General features: G+C 42.2%; 2 protein-coding genes across 5 annotated transcripts; one reads left to right on the top strand and one right to left on the bottom strand.

The window, feature by feature from the left end:
* Positions 1–3,608: 3,608 nt before the first annotated feature.
* LOC142942235 (protein c-Fos-like) lies at positions 3,609–6,971 on the bottom strand. Its single transcript, XM_076084491.1, has 4 exons — positions 5,740–6,971; positions 5,125–5,349; positions 4,924–5,031; positions 3,609–4,809 (listed from the first exon to the last, which is right to left on the bottom strand). The coding sequence occupies exons 1-4, from the start codon at positions 5,872–5,874 to the stop codon at positions 4,123–4,125; spliced, it is 1,155 nt and encodes a 384-aa protein (XP_075940606.1). The 5' UTR covers positions 5,875–6,971; the 3' UTR covers positions 3,609–4,122.
* On the top strand, positions 5,953–13,407 carry LOC142942234 (protein c-Fos-like). 4 transcript variants are annotated; one of them, XM_076084489.1, is made up of 7 exons: positions 5,953–6,190; positions 6,286–6,445; positions 6,664–6,732; positions 10,347–10,483; positions 11,050–11,265; positions 11,849–11,956; positions 12,130–13,407. In XM_076084489.1, the coding sequence occupies exons 3-7, from the start codon at positions 6,672–6,674 to the stop codon at positions 12,838–12,840; spliced, it is 1,233 nt and encodes a 410-aa protein (XP_075940604.1). In that variant the 5' UTR covers positions 5,953–6,190; positions 6,286–6,445; positions 6,664–6,671; the 3' UTR covers positions 12,841–13,407. The 4 variants fall into 4 exon arrangements, with proteins under 4 accessions (XP_075940604.1, XP_075940602.1, XP_075940605.1 ...); XM_076084487.1 differs by having other exon boundaries at positions 6,286–6,732; XM_076084490.1 differs by having other exon boundaries at positions 5,953–6,732.
* Positions 13,408–13,726: the final 319 nt, after the last annotated feature.

Below are 13,726 nucleotides of genomic sequence, written 5' to 3'. Positions count from 1 at the left end.
GTACTGTACTCAAAGTGAGACCCTGTTTCATACCACGTAATCTCTCTTTGAGAGTATGCTTTAGCTGAATAAGCGATGATTGATATACTTCCATCATTGTACATGTTTTAAACCTGCTCCCAAAGATATTAAAGCTGCAGTTAGACTAAAAGATTTGAACATTTTGTTGGGCTGGTCTTCTAACTATTTACGTTTAGCTTATTGTTATTCAAGGATTTTAACAAATGTCATCAATATTTACAGTAAATGCATAATAATCCACCCTTTGTGGTCATGGTAAATCTGGGTTACGAAACAGACATATCATGCTCAGTGTTCGGCTGGGGTATTTTGAAAATCCCAAAAGCTATTATTTTTCTGTCAGCAGCTCAAGGATTACCCAATTACATATGATAGAGCTGTCCAGTTTCCAGGGAAACATCCTTGCTACTGATACCGCACGACGAGACGAGGAAACGCTGCTGTGTGGGGAGTCTGGCACTACGTGAACAGTAATTATTGGATAGAGAAATCCCTTCAGTATTGTAGCTTAGTGCGTCAAATAACTGCTTAGAATAGCATGTCACACACTCCTCCAGGCTACAGAGCTTTAAGGCTGGAAATTAAATTCACAAAACTTTCCTATAACTATGACCAATCTACATTTTTACATCTTTTAACCATACTAAAATCCCATCAAACCTCTTTGTGCTTTCAGTGATTTTCAATACTCAAGCATATTTTAAACAGGGGTGAGGTGCAGTGTTGACCAACCTTTTTTTTATCACCTCTGGTCAATGATTCAGCGTTGCATGTCAGAGTGGAATACATAAGTGTCTACACACCCTTCCGTTGATTGCATTGTTATCACCTCTGGATACTAAACATACAAACAAAAATCAGACAGTACGCTGATAAGAGCACAGAATACAGACTGAGTTCAAACATACACTACCGTTGATTAAGACAGACTGTGCCACAGAGACTTAATATTATGGAATGGCTGCATTGTGTCAGATGGACTCCCAGTAGACAGAAAAACAATGAAAGGAATGGGTCAGGAATAAATGTAATTTGCTGCAGTAAAACTTTAAATCGGTGTCATTGTAAATGCCCTACTGAGTAACTGTGTATCACTTACAGGCACAGGGGGGATACACTGAAGTATTCATGGTTTTGTAAAGCTTTCATATCCTGTCTCGACAAAAGAAAGGTATCAGGGGATGGGTTTCTGTGAACATGGAGCCGAGCCAAACTGAGGACTTGTCATCGTGGCATGGAGGCAAACTCGACTGTTTCATCATTGCTGTGCTCGCAATTACACCCAGGCAGAGGAATCTCTGTCTGCCTCCCTCCCTGCTATCCTCATATATACTCATCATTTTCTCCTTCCCTCCTCCCCCCCTCGCCTCGCTTTTCCTTCCCTCCTCTCTTTCTATCAGGCTTACGCTGCCTGGTTCCTCCCTTGGGTTGCAGCACCGACGCAGGTTGGCGTCATAGTGGTCTAATTTTACTGCTGTTGATGCTGATGTTAAAAGAAGCAATAGGCACCTGCTATTTCTGCTGCTACCCCTTCTCCCTGGAGCTGGCAAAGAGGTATTAATAGACAGTTATTAGGCGCTGCATGGTTGCACATTGAGGCTTTATTGAGGGAAAAAAAGGGCTCTGCTTAAGTGCAAAGGAAAACAGATAGGCACTCAGAATTCAGCTGTTATACAACAGCACAGTGCTAACAAAACAAGAGGATTTGTGGAAACACAGTTTCGATCCAAGTTAGTGTTCTGCAAGAATCAAGGAAGTATGTACTTCTGCAACTTTAATTCTCTATAAAAAAAATATTGTATGCTTTTTGATGTTGTACTTTGGACGAGCAGGCCTGTATCCATACAGGAAGCAGAGCAACAACTGCTGATATCTTCGCAGTATTGCACAAAAAAGGGTGTGTCCACACTGGAAGGGAACGCACGTCAGAGTAAGTTAGTTATTGTGCGATGGTAGTCTTCCACCCCACCAAGTCCTTCACATCAGCACACCACACGTTTCCTGTGCAAAGCCATTTAGCAATCCGCCTTCCGATGATTCTTCTTATGATGAATTATTGATTTAAGGTGAAATGAGCAAGTGAGGTGAAATAATTACAAGTAGAAAGGGAGTGGTACGATTTGATGACAAACTGTGTAACAGTAAAATGAAATTGCTAACTCACCTGATATGATGATGGTAAATGGTAAAACTTCATCAGGTAGTTTGACCTCATGATCACTCAGTTTTATTTAAAATATAATGAATCACTGACCATTGTTTATGTTAGTGATGGATTTACTGCCTTTTGGCCTTCCGAATACCAGTTTTCTGTTGAGGAAAGATGGATTGCATTAGTGTATACAGAGCCAGACAGAAAACTCCCAGCTGTAAGATGTACCTGAACCATGATGCTGAGATTAAAAAGAAAGCACCCAGGTGTTCTAAATGATATGGAAATTTACAGATTAAGACAGTGATACTGAGGTAAAAAGGGATGTGTTCACAATACCACATCTTGAGTCACATAGGACTTTTCAGTCAGGAGATAGCTGACAGGGGGTCTATATATCACTGTCTGCCAGCAGACCGTCACTGTTACTTCACCAACAACCAATGGAGAAAAAGATAATATGCTACACACTTCTTTTTATCACCATCTTTCAAATTAGATATTTACATTTGACCCACTCATCCTTCATGGCATTAGGTTTGACCCAGTTGTCCTTTTCAAAGAGCTGCTTTTAGAGTCTGTTTCGTGGGAATGAAGAGTTCGAACAGGCAGAATAAACCCACCAATTTGCACTTCATATCCACCTGTCTGCATGCCCCAGACCATTTGCACACAAAAAAAACTCAGCTAAAGAGGGATTAGTCCAAACTACTGTCCGTGCATTTATACATTATTTCTGAGCACTCTTGTCTTGCATTGTGCTGTAACTCACGTGTGTGTCTTTGACTGTGGGAAGTGATATTTTTTGCGACCTTCCGAGAGAACAGAATAAAGTACACCAGTGTAGATCGTGGTTAAAACGTTGCTTTCGGATCCTATATGGCGAGTTGTCTTGCGTAACCATGTGTGTGTGCAGCGGTTGTCTTGCAGCGAGCTGAGCACATAAGAAACGCATATCTTTTCGTTTGGGGAAGTATTGCCTGGCGTTTTCCTCTTTTCTATAATCCAATAAGCACATCAGATTTCTCCAAAGACGAAACGCAGAGACAGATACTTAGAGGTATGTGTTTTAGTGGAAAAAGCCAGTCTGCATTCTGCTGGCACAAAGCAGCAGCAGCAGCAGCGGATCTTAGTAGCGTTCTATATTTGGGCACGGAAGTACGATGTCATCGCGCTATGTTTGCAAAATTGAAAAAATGGAAAGAACGCACTGACGTAGGAGCCCTGACGTGTAGTTAACCTTGGCAACAGACGGAACAATAAATAGAACCAGTGGAGATGCAGGAAAAAGACTGCGATCCCGTATGGAGGCTAATTTTAAGCACTATTTTAATTGTCTGTTGAATAGCACTGCCATCCTATCTCACCCCAGAGAACATGTTTATGTATGCGAGTACATATAATAAGGAGAGTGCCACAGATTCAACCACACAGGTTCTTGCATTTAAATAGCACTATCTTTTATTTACAAACAACATTCATCTTTACTCTCTCTGTAAAAAAATAAATTGAAATTTCATAAATTAAAATCACTAATGTTTTCACAGAAAACTTCATAGACCACTCAGACCATCATGGTTAAGACAAAACACGTCAGTTTTAAGTTTTTTTTTCACAAACAGTTCACAATTACTCTCACAGTCCATTAACCAGAAAACAAACTGGATCAATAATAACTATTGCTCTGAACACATCAACACCACAACACGTTGTTATCTAGCACCAATAAATCATATATGAACTCAATAAACGACTAGGTGGTATTATTTGAAACATGCTTTTTAACTTGCTACATCGGTGTAATAGGCAAGTATCGATAAAGGCAAATAAAATCATAAATAATTTGCTTCCTGGTAAAAGTCCATTCAACAGCCCTGTGATCTGCACATGTGTCTCATACATCAAGTAAATGTGCTTGATAGGAAGTACTATTGTTGTTGGAAGAGTCTTTAAAGGGCCAGCAGGGTTGGAGAGCTTAGGGAATCAGAGGACTGGTCGTTGCTGCTGCTTTCTCTCCTGTGGGCGATGCCACAAGTGGGGAAGGTCTCTGCCTCTGGGAAGGTGAACACAAAAGAAGATGTGTAGGTGGTGCCGGCTGGTGTGCAGGTCACCACGGGCGTGCACAGGGGCTCAAAGTCACTGTTGTTGGCTGAGGCGTGAAGGGGCTCCCAGTCCTGAGTTGTGTAGAGGGAGTTGGACAGGTCCACCTCTGGCACAGAACGCGCCGTCTCCATCTCCGTCTTTGCCAGCAGATCCAGAGACTCCTCCAGGACGGAGGAGTCCAGGTCTGTCATCTTGACCGCGCTGCTGGAGATGGTGGCGGTGGAGAGGATGGAGCTGCTACTGCTGCTGCTGCTGGAGAAGATGGAGTGGGAGGTTGAGGTGAAGGTTGGCTGGCTGGAAGTGATAGGGGTTGCCTTTGGGATGGTGCTCTGTGGCTGGGAGGACACCGCGGTGGAGAGAAAGGGGTGGGCAGAAGTAAGGGACACCAAGGAGAAGTCGGTGTCCAGATCTGAGGGGATTTTGCAGATGGGTTGATGGGCAGCCAGAATGAACTCAAGCCTTTCCTTCTCCTTCAGGAGATTAGTAATATCGCTCTGCAGGCCGGACTTCTCATCCTCAAGCTCATCGGTTTCCTGCAGGAGAGAAATAGAGGAAGTGGCATTAGGCTTGGCTGTTGGATAACACTGCTATTAGCTGTGGTGAGAAACACATTTTGACGAATGGTGGTAAATCTGTGGCATACTTACAGCTTGCAGAGTGTCTGTAAGCTCTCTCCTCCTGTTGCGGCATTTTGCTGCTGCCTGCTTGTTTCTCTCTCTGCGAACTCTTTTCTTCTCATCCTCCTCAGGTGTCACCTGCACATAATACAATAAAAAGTTAAGCCTCCAGCTCTGTGATGATTTGTTACTAAGAGTTATGTATAACACTTATGGACAAATGATAATTACCTGTTCCATTCTGCCCCTCTTGTTAGAGTTATGCGCCCTGGATGCAGACCTCATGTCTGGTCTGGTGTATGCAGGGCTGGGGCTGGAGCTGTAAGGGGGAGGTCTGTGAGAAGGGGCCACTGAGGAGATCAAAGGATGGACCATCCACTGCAGATCCTCGCTTGACGAAATAGCTGTGACGGTGGGGATGAAGGAGGCACTTGATGCTGTCAGGTCAGTGAAGTCCTGTAGGTAAGGAAGCAAGAGGATCATGAGCACATTTGGTATACTTTCAGGATGCAGCTTCAGGATGGTCTATAAAAAGACGGGTGGTTTAAAAATATCCATATGATGTCAACTATGACGTTCCATTCTCTCTATGGGGTTTCCAGGTGGATGAATGAAGCGCGCCTCGAAGTGTGTGCAGCGCAGATCAATAGGCTATTTCAAGCACCACTCGGCACAGGCTACTGCTATTTGTCAGCCAGCTTCACGTTATTATTTTAAATCTTAAGTAGTTTAGTAAGGGCTAAAGTGAGCGGAATATTTCCAAGTTACACGGAAACAAATACATGTGAATATCACATTGCTTTACATTCTTATAAAATAATAATAATAATATTTGACTGGACATACCTGAGACTGGGGAGATCCCATGCTGGAGTAAGATCCCGCTGGTGAAGGGTAGTATCCCAGATTGTCCCCGGACGGAGAAGCGGTGCTGCAGCGAGAGGAGGAGTCGCACTCCTTGTTGAAAGTGGTAAACATCATCTTTCCCCAAAGAAAAGACAATTAGGGAGATCCAGACAAATGTAAAGTTGAGGAAATGCTTCCGTAGGGTTTGAGAGAAACTCAAATTCCACTCCTGATATATTTGTTCTTGTAGTCGTTATTCTACTGAAAGTTTGAGTGCCAACTGTGAGAGCTCGGAGAGGTTTTATAGCCTGAGAAGGATTGTCCAAATGACGTAGGCAAAGGGGAGTGCTCTCTACCCGACACAGTGGGGGAAAAAAACATCAAAACACTCGCATAACAACGCTGCAGCGACGCCAAATACTGCGTGTACGTCGTTTTAACGCACAGAAAGGTAGTTATACAATGACAATTTGTGCTGTTTAAAGTTAAAAAGTAACATTTAGAAATATTTTGTTTAACTCACCCTCGATAAATGGAATATTCCAGAACGGGATCCCCGAAACGTCATTTTCCTAATATGGTGCATCCTGTAAAGGGGCGGACCTTGCTGGGAAACACACCGTCTGAGATTGGCCGACAGCAACATGACGTTATGTAACACAACAAACACAACGGCTGTTGTGAAAACTGAATAAGTGGGATAATGGTCAGCTAAAGTACATCCTACACAGCAAAGTACATCAAACATAAATTTGAATATGCAGATTTGTCTGTTCTGAACTGAGAGTACCAAAAAAAAAAAAAAAAAAACGCAGGGAAGCACACAATGCTGGTACATTTTCAACACTGTCAATTTGAATAGTTATAAAACTATTATCCATATCAATAATGTATATAGCAGTCTTATTTTGTTTTCTCTGACAGGGTATAGCATGTGGAAAAGCAAAATACATTTAAAGAAGTTGTGGTTGGAGAAACTCTTGCATCAATCAGGTAAGTGCTTGTGTTAGATCTCTTTCAGATACAGAGCTCCACCAACTCAACTCAGCTGCCTCCTCAAACTCCCCCTGCTCTACTCCCCAGTCATAGCAGAGTTTAGAGTTCGTCATATAAATAACTAACACATGTCCTCAGTGAATATAATGGTACAACCTCACACTCTGACAGGCTGTGAACATGCTCAAAGCCCCACGACATCTACTAAAAATGTCTGCAAAGCAAGTTTTAAAAACATTCTAACTTTGTAAAAGGGAAGCAGTTATTTCAGATTGTTTGAATTCAGATGTTAGATTTCTATTATTTCAGTTTGAAAAACCATAGTTTTCACTTATACAGAACTTACTTTCAACCTTTCAAAACTTAGTTTTAATGTTTTGATTTGTGAATCTTATTTTCTAGTTGCAAAGAAATGCGTTTAGTTGACTGGAATAAGGCAACGTGCAAAGTTTGGATGAAATTCAAATCAACTGTCTAAACATAAGCCAAGAATATCAGTAATACATGTCAGAGCATGGTTGACTGCATGTGTATTCTTCCCACAGGCGCTGCTTGTACCTTTTGTGCGCAATCCATGGGTGTGTTTAGTTGCAGAGTAAGCTGATAACCGGTTTGTTATGTGTACTTTAGCACGACAGCAGTTGGTTTTTTCTCAGGTGTGTCCAGGTGAGCATAAGGGTCTTCCCTTCTACTGTGGCAGAGGGAATCCTCATGAAATGCAACTTTGACACTAAGACAACATTCAGACTTTATTTTGTTCTTCAGATAAAGTGTTTAACTTAATGACCGCTTTACAATATATTTTCATGCATGAAGTTATGTTAAAAAGCCCCTAGAAGAAAAGTAGGCCAATAGAACACAGTGTCAGCATCTTGCTGGCAGTTTTCTGTTGACTAAGCATTTAAAAAAAGTTATGAATGGGCCACAATTCACAAAAGTTGTGCTAAGTTTTCCTCTTTTACTTTGCATTATAAGGGCGCATTCAGGGAATGCCCGTCTTTATCAAACAATAGGCTACAGGCTGGCTATTTTAAAACATATATAAGTAGGGAAATTATAAACATGACGATAAAAAAGTTACTTTTTTGCTTTTGATAACACTTCTATCAAAAGTTTTGATAAAAGTGTTACTGTGTCAAAGGGCATGGATTTAAGTTAAAGCAATTAATGTTTTGTTTCCCGCGCTCGTGTTTTGTTGAACATTCCAGGTTGTCACAGCAACACTCCACCCCTTCACGTCAGTGACGTCCTCGTTTTGCATAGCAACAACGATCGTTTGTGTGGTGACGACGGATCACTCCGCAAAGAAAACACAAAACCGGCTTTTCAGCGTCATAATACAACACACGGTGACGTTTGTGGTTCCAGGAAACGTCGTCAGAGTGCGAGCTCTGTCTGTGTTGTGGCTCTCAGACACCAAACAAGCTACCTGGTGGATTGTTTGAGTATTTTGTTTGACTGGTTGGCAGGAGCAGCAGCAAGTTTAGAACAATGTTTTTAGTTATTTAGAGGTAAGAAGAGTAGATTAGAGCCAATCAATAAAATATTTTTTTTACGTTACTTTGGTGAATATAATAATTTAGGTCTAATTACTGACCATAATAATACTAATCTAAAAAACAATAATATAATAAATATACTAAATAAATTAGCTTGCAACAACACAGATAATGCTTAATGGATGAGATAGCTTTTTGAGTTACATACTCTAAATTGCTATACTGTATTTATTGTTTTTATTTTCGTTTTTATAACGGATTGGTAAAAATGAAAAATAAAATCTCTGTGCCATTTCATTTTAGTTCCATTAGGCCTGTTTAGCATCAGCAGAGGGGTAATTCACAGGAGCAATTATCTATTTGCTTAATTTACATGAACCAATGTCGCCGAGTCTAAAAATAAACTCCGGTCTGTGCACGTTCACGCTCAACTTGCTTTGATGAAAACAAGCCTTTGAGCTGTATGGTGAGGGGTGTCTGCCGTTATGCCCGACCTTTCAACCCTTCCGGTCTTGAGCCGCCGGGCGACTGAATGGGCTCAAGCCGACCACCTAATGATGTGCCGGGAAGTGAGCCCTGAAAGGGGGGCTGTGCCTGCCGGGAAGCAGACGAGAGCGCATGCGCTTCCGAGCGGGGAGAGGCCCCCCTCTGTTCCCCAACTATCGCTTTCACTTCAGTGATCTGTCAGGTCATCTGAAACGTAAATAAAATATCCAGTATATACAATCCTTAGGACCTGAATTAGACTGTGCGGGAATAACGCTTACATAACTGGTGCCAATAAAACGCATCAACACAACTGATCAGATCGGGGTCGAAGCGAAAGAACAGAAATGATGCAACAAAACAAAAAAAATGCAACCACGAAATGAATCAATAATAGCATATAAGTAGAGGCCCTATGCTTAACCCTCTGCAATAAACTAGATGTTACTATGATTAATAATTGCATTTATAGATATATATATATCATATGATAATGATGCTCTTGTCTTATAGCCTGTAATGTGCTCTTGTCTTATAGCCTGTAATGTGCAGGGGTTTGCTCTCGTCTTCTTGTCCTAAAAGTAGCACAATGACGCTGTTATCAGATACAATGCGTGACGATCAGCGCATGTTTCACTTTCTTTTGTGACTGTGAGTGAGTGGGCCACACACATAGCCACACGTCCGTCTGCGCTCTCTCTCTCTCTCTCTCTGTGCACCACAGCGCGCCCCTGTCTCACCGGAAACACCATATATGGCTCGGTCGGTCCATTCGGCGATTGGCTGCTTTACTACGGCGACAATTCTGTTGCTGGAGCTCTTTTCATATGCAGAGACAGGTGAAGAAGAAAAAAAAAAAAAAAAGGCTGTGTGATATACGGATGACACTTCTTTTTAGCAGCTCATAAATAATCAGCCGGTGTGCTGGAAGCAGTGTGCATTAATTAAATCATGCTGGGTTTCACAATATTGGTCCAAATGATGTGATGGGGCAACAGTTTTATTGTAGTACATCTGTGTTCCAATCAGGGCTAATCGGAGGGGACATAGACCGACTGTTTGAATAACTGTATTTTAATATATTGTATTGTCATCACCTCCTTTCTCCTGCAAGAACATTCTATTTCCTTGAATGCGCCAAAAATAATTAAGATTTGTCTCGTGAACATATGTGGACGTATAGGGAACATAATGTATATGATGCAGATGCTGCATGAAATGACGTATAGCTCAGTTCATTCATGACGATGGGCACCTCAAGCAGACGGGGGTGTCACTTAAAATAGGCTATGCTTGATATGTTTCAAAATGTGAGTTAACAGAACAAGTAAAGTTGAAATGATTGCTAATATTGTTGTTCAAGCATTCCACGGATGTATAAGTTGAATTAAAAAACATCCGCCCCCTTTTTCCCCCCTCTTGCCTCTCCCTCTGTGCGATGGTTCGGTCTCACCAAACAGATTTCATTCATAAAATTCCAGCTCACTATAAAAGGAGGGCCTCTCCACTATATCTGCACAGTTACCATTTATGAACCCGGCAAATGGAATATAAGTAATGGTTTAGGTGTGAGTTTTTCCACTTAGGTTTGATAGACTGTTCTATCTTTTTATGCAATGATTTTAGACGAGAACATGCATCCAGACTCCAGCACTGAGTTCGACTCATCGTCCAGCTGTAGCACAGCATCGCCTGGCGGGGACACCCCTGGGTGCAGCCAGCATCCTCCTGACTCGCTTTCATCATCAGTGGACAGCACCAAGGTAGAAGCGGATCTGATCATCACAAAAATAATCCCTCATATTGCAGGATCATTCATGCATAATGCTTATAATATAGGTCGGAAAAGGCGACTAACAAAATGTTCACACATACCCGAGAACATCTCACAGACATCATTTCCTTTAACAGGAATACTGTCCAGTGCTGGGAATGATTCTATACAAACATAGGCAATCTATAGGCGCCATAGGTAATCCGCAAAAACAGCGCCATACTGTTCAGTTATTTCAGGGATATTGTTTGTCATGTACTTTAACACAGACCTGTCTTGGTCGCGACCTTTCATTTTAGAGTGATGATGATGATAGAGTTGATGACAACGAGTGATAAGGACGTGATGATGCGGAATCTGATTTTGATAGATTCGTAGACTGTATTGATTTGGTCTTTTTTTCTTTTTGGCATTCCTCAGTCAAATGATTGATGTACCATTTAAGCACATCTAAAAGGTCAGCCACGAACGTGGCTTGTCACTAATCAGATAAGCTAAATTAGTGTTTGCCTGCATGCATATACATGTCTCTGTAATGTTTTTTTTTTTTTCCAGGATGCTGAGACCAGTGCAGCAGACTCCTTTGTTCCGACTGTGACTGCGATCTCAACCTCTCCGGATCTAAGGTGGATGGTGCAGCCGACAGTCATCACATCTGTGTCTCCGTCGTCCGGCCGTGCAAAGGCTAAAACTCGCGGCTCGACCCAGTCCTCTTGCCCGGCAGGTGCAAACAAGGCAAAGCCCTCCAACAGGAAAGGGCTGAAAGACAAGGTATGCAAGAAAACAGGATGAGAGGGGGTGAGGAAATGTCAGTTCAGAGATAACGTTACAGGTAGCCAATCAATCAATCAATGAGTCCATATCATATTCCTCACCACGACTCCTTTCCACTGATAAGAGGTTAATATGAAAATGCAGGTATCGCGATATTTTCAACAGGACGTGAAAGAGGACGCAATTGTTTTTGATGGTTAAAGGAAAATTAACGTAGCGACTATAGTGCAAATAAATGACTGCAGGGAGTTGCACACCAGGTGATTGGATTACGTCTAATTGGTGCATCGAGTAATTACTTTTGGGGTAACGAGCACAGCGCTGTTTATGAATGGGAAATTGCATAGAAGTGCGCGTTCACGTGTTCGACTAGACCGTGCCAGTGGTGCAGCATTTTAACGCCTGAACTGGAAGAGAGTCCGCACCGACCAGATCAGTATTCCCAGCATACACTGCAAGGACGATTTTTCTTCTTCTTCTTCTTTTGGCAAGTGAAATAGTGCCGAAGAGCCAACTGCTGATATGGCAAAACTCAGCAGGAAGCGCATTTAAATGGGCTTTTTTTCCTGATTGATTTTAGCCTTCCAAAGAGGAGGAGGAAAGGAGGAGGATCAGGAGGGAGAGGAACAAAATCGCTGCAGCAAAGTGTCGCAACAGACGGAGGGAGCTGATAGACACTCTGCAAGCTGTAAGTATGCTGTTTTACTTAATCATATATCCAAACAGCACGCGCTCTTCAGGAGCTGAGGACACTGCATGTCACCAGTCATTAAAAATAGCAGGAGCACATATACACGGGCAATGTTTTCATGCCTCCCTCATGCCAAGTCTTTTATCTGATTTCCTCCCGCCTCACCTCAGGAAACGGACGAGCTCGAAGACGAGAAGTCTGCCCTCCAGATGGAGATAGCTGACCTGCTGAAGGAGAAGGAGAGACTTGAGCAGGTCTTAGTCTCCCACAAACCATCCTGCAAACTCCCTGCAAATGACGATGAGGAGGAGGAGGAGGAGGAGGAAGATAAAGAAGATGATGTTAGCGCCATGCTGCAGGATCCTCCGGCCTCCCCACAGCTGCTGTCCATCTTAGAGGATGGAAAACCCCCGGAGAGCAACACAGCCATCGGAGAAGCCTCCATTGGTCAGGACATGGACAGTGTCCCTTGCATCCCTGCTGCAGCCATTTTGGGGAACTCCAACATCCTCCTGTGCTCGAGTGCAGAAGAGGAGGCTCTGGAGGACCTAAAAGGAGATGACCTGGATAACTTGGTGCCCAGCCTAGAGATGGCAGTGACTCCAGACATGGCTGCATCCGTCCCCGACATAGACCTGAGCAGCCCCTTCTGCCTCTCAGACTGGGAAACGCTTTACAAGTCTGTGGCAAACGACCTCGAGTCTTTGAGCACACCAGTCATGTCTTCCAGTCCCACTTGTAGCAATTACCACACAGTGTTTTCCTTTAATTACTCTGAGATTGATTCCTTGGCTGAGGGCTTTGAGAGCCTCAGAGGCAGCCTTGGCGCGTCTGAGTTAATGAAAGATAATCTTAACTCTCCAACACTCCTGGCCTTGTGAATGCAAAGAAGTTATGCAATGATACCGTTATTGTATTCTAACCAGCCAGCAAGCTATATATCTCTCTCTTAAAAACAACGTTTTGTAGTGTGAGTTTTGATGTTGTATAAATCCTAACATCAAAGGTTGTGTATACATGACATGTTTTCTGTGACTGTAACAGGGTTTGACTTCTTCTATACTGCGGGTGCGATTCTCTGAGGTAACAAAAATGCATGCAAATACAAGTCATCTGTATTCCAAGAAGAGGTGGTATCTTGTGTTTTTAAATGTGATGTGAAGTTAGATCATGCTCAATAGCCTAACATATGCGTAATACTGTTGACCAAGTTGTGTTGTAACAAGTGAAAATAGCAGGGTTACTATAAAGTGTAGTGTATAGGTGTCACATCTTGCTGTAAGGTGTCCCCTAACATTTCCTTTCAAGTTTTTCCATAAAAAAATAAAAAAGATCATGTCATGTATTTTATCAAGATGTATTTTATGACATAGTTTATTTTTTTACTTATCAAAAATGATCAGATGTGAAAATTGTATAACGTTGGAAATAAAATGAGACATCCACAAGCAATGTCTTGCTGTTTTTTTTTTAATCATTCAGTATTCAGGAACATTCATTTGAATGCACAGTCTCACCACAGGGCTTTATTAACTGTTCTGGAGCTTTCTAACATCTTCATCAGCAGACGGAGCTCAGCGGAATTGCAGATGTTCAAATTTCCTCATTGTCGGAGCATTTTTGAATGGCTTCTTATCTTTTAAGTGTTGGTCTCTTCATTTGCTGAGGAAGATCATGTAATAAGATTGAAAGCTCCAAACAGCTGAATAAATGGACCTTGTGGTAAGATGTTTTCTGGACTGTGTTTTCTAAGGTTGACAATGAATG

The sequence above is a fragment of the Anarhichas minor genome, unplaced genomic scaffold (assembly GCF_050575085.1).
Source record: "Anarhichas minor isolate MPS153535 unplaced genomic scaffold, ASM5057508v1 ptg000136l, whole genome shotgun sequence".
In the NCBI taxonomy this organism is placed as follows: domain Eukaryota; kingdom Metazoa; phylum Chordata; class Actinopteri; order Perciformes; family Anarhichadidae; genus Anarhichas; species Anarhichas minor.
This window is presented reverse-complemented; position numbering and strand designations above follow the sequence as displayed.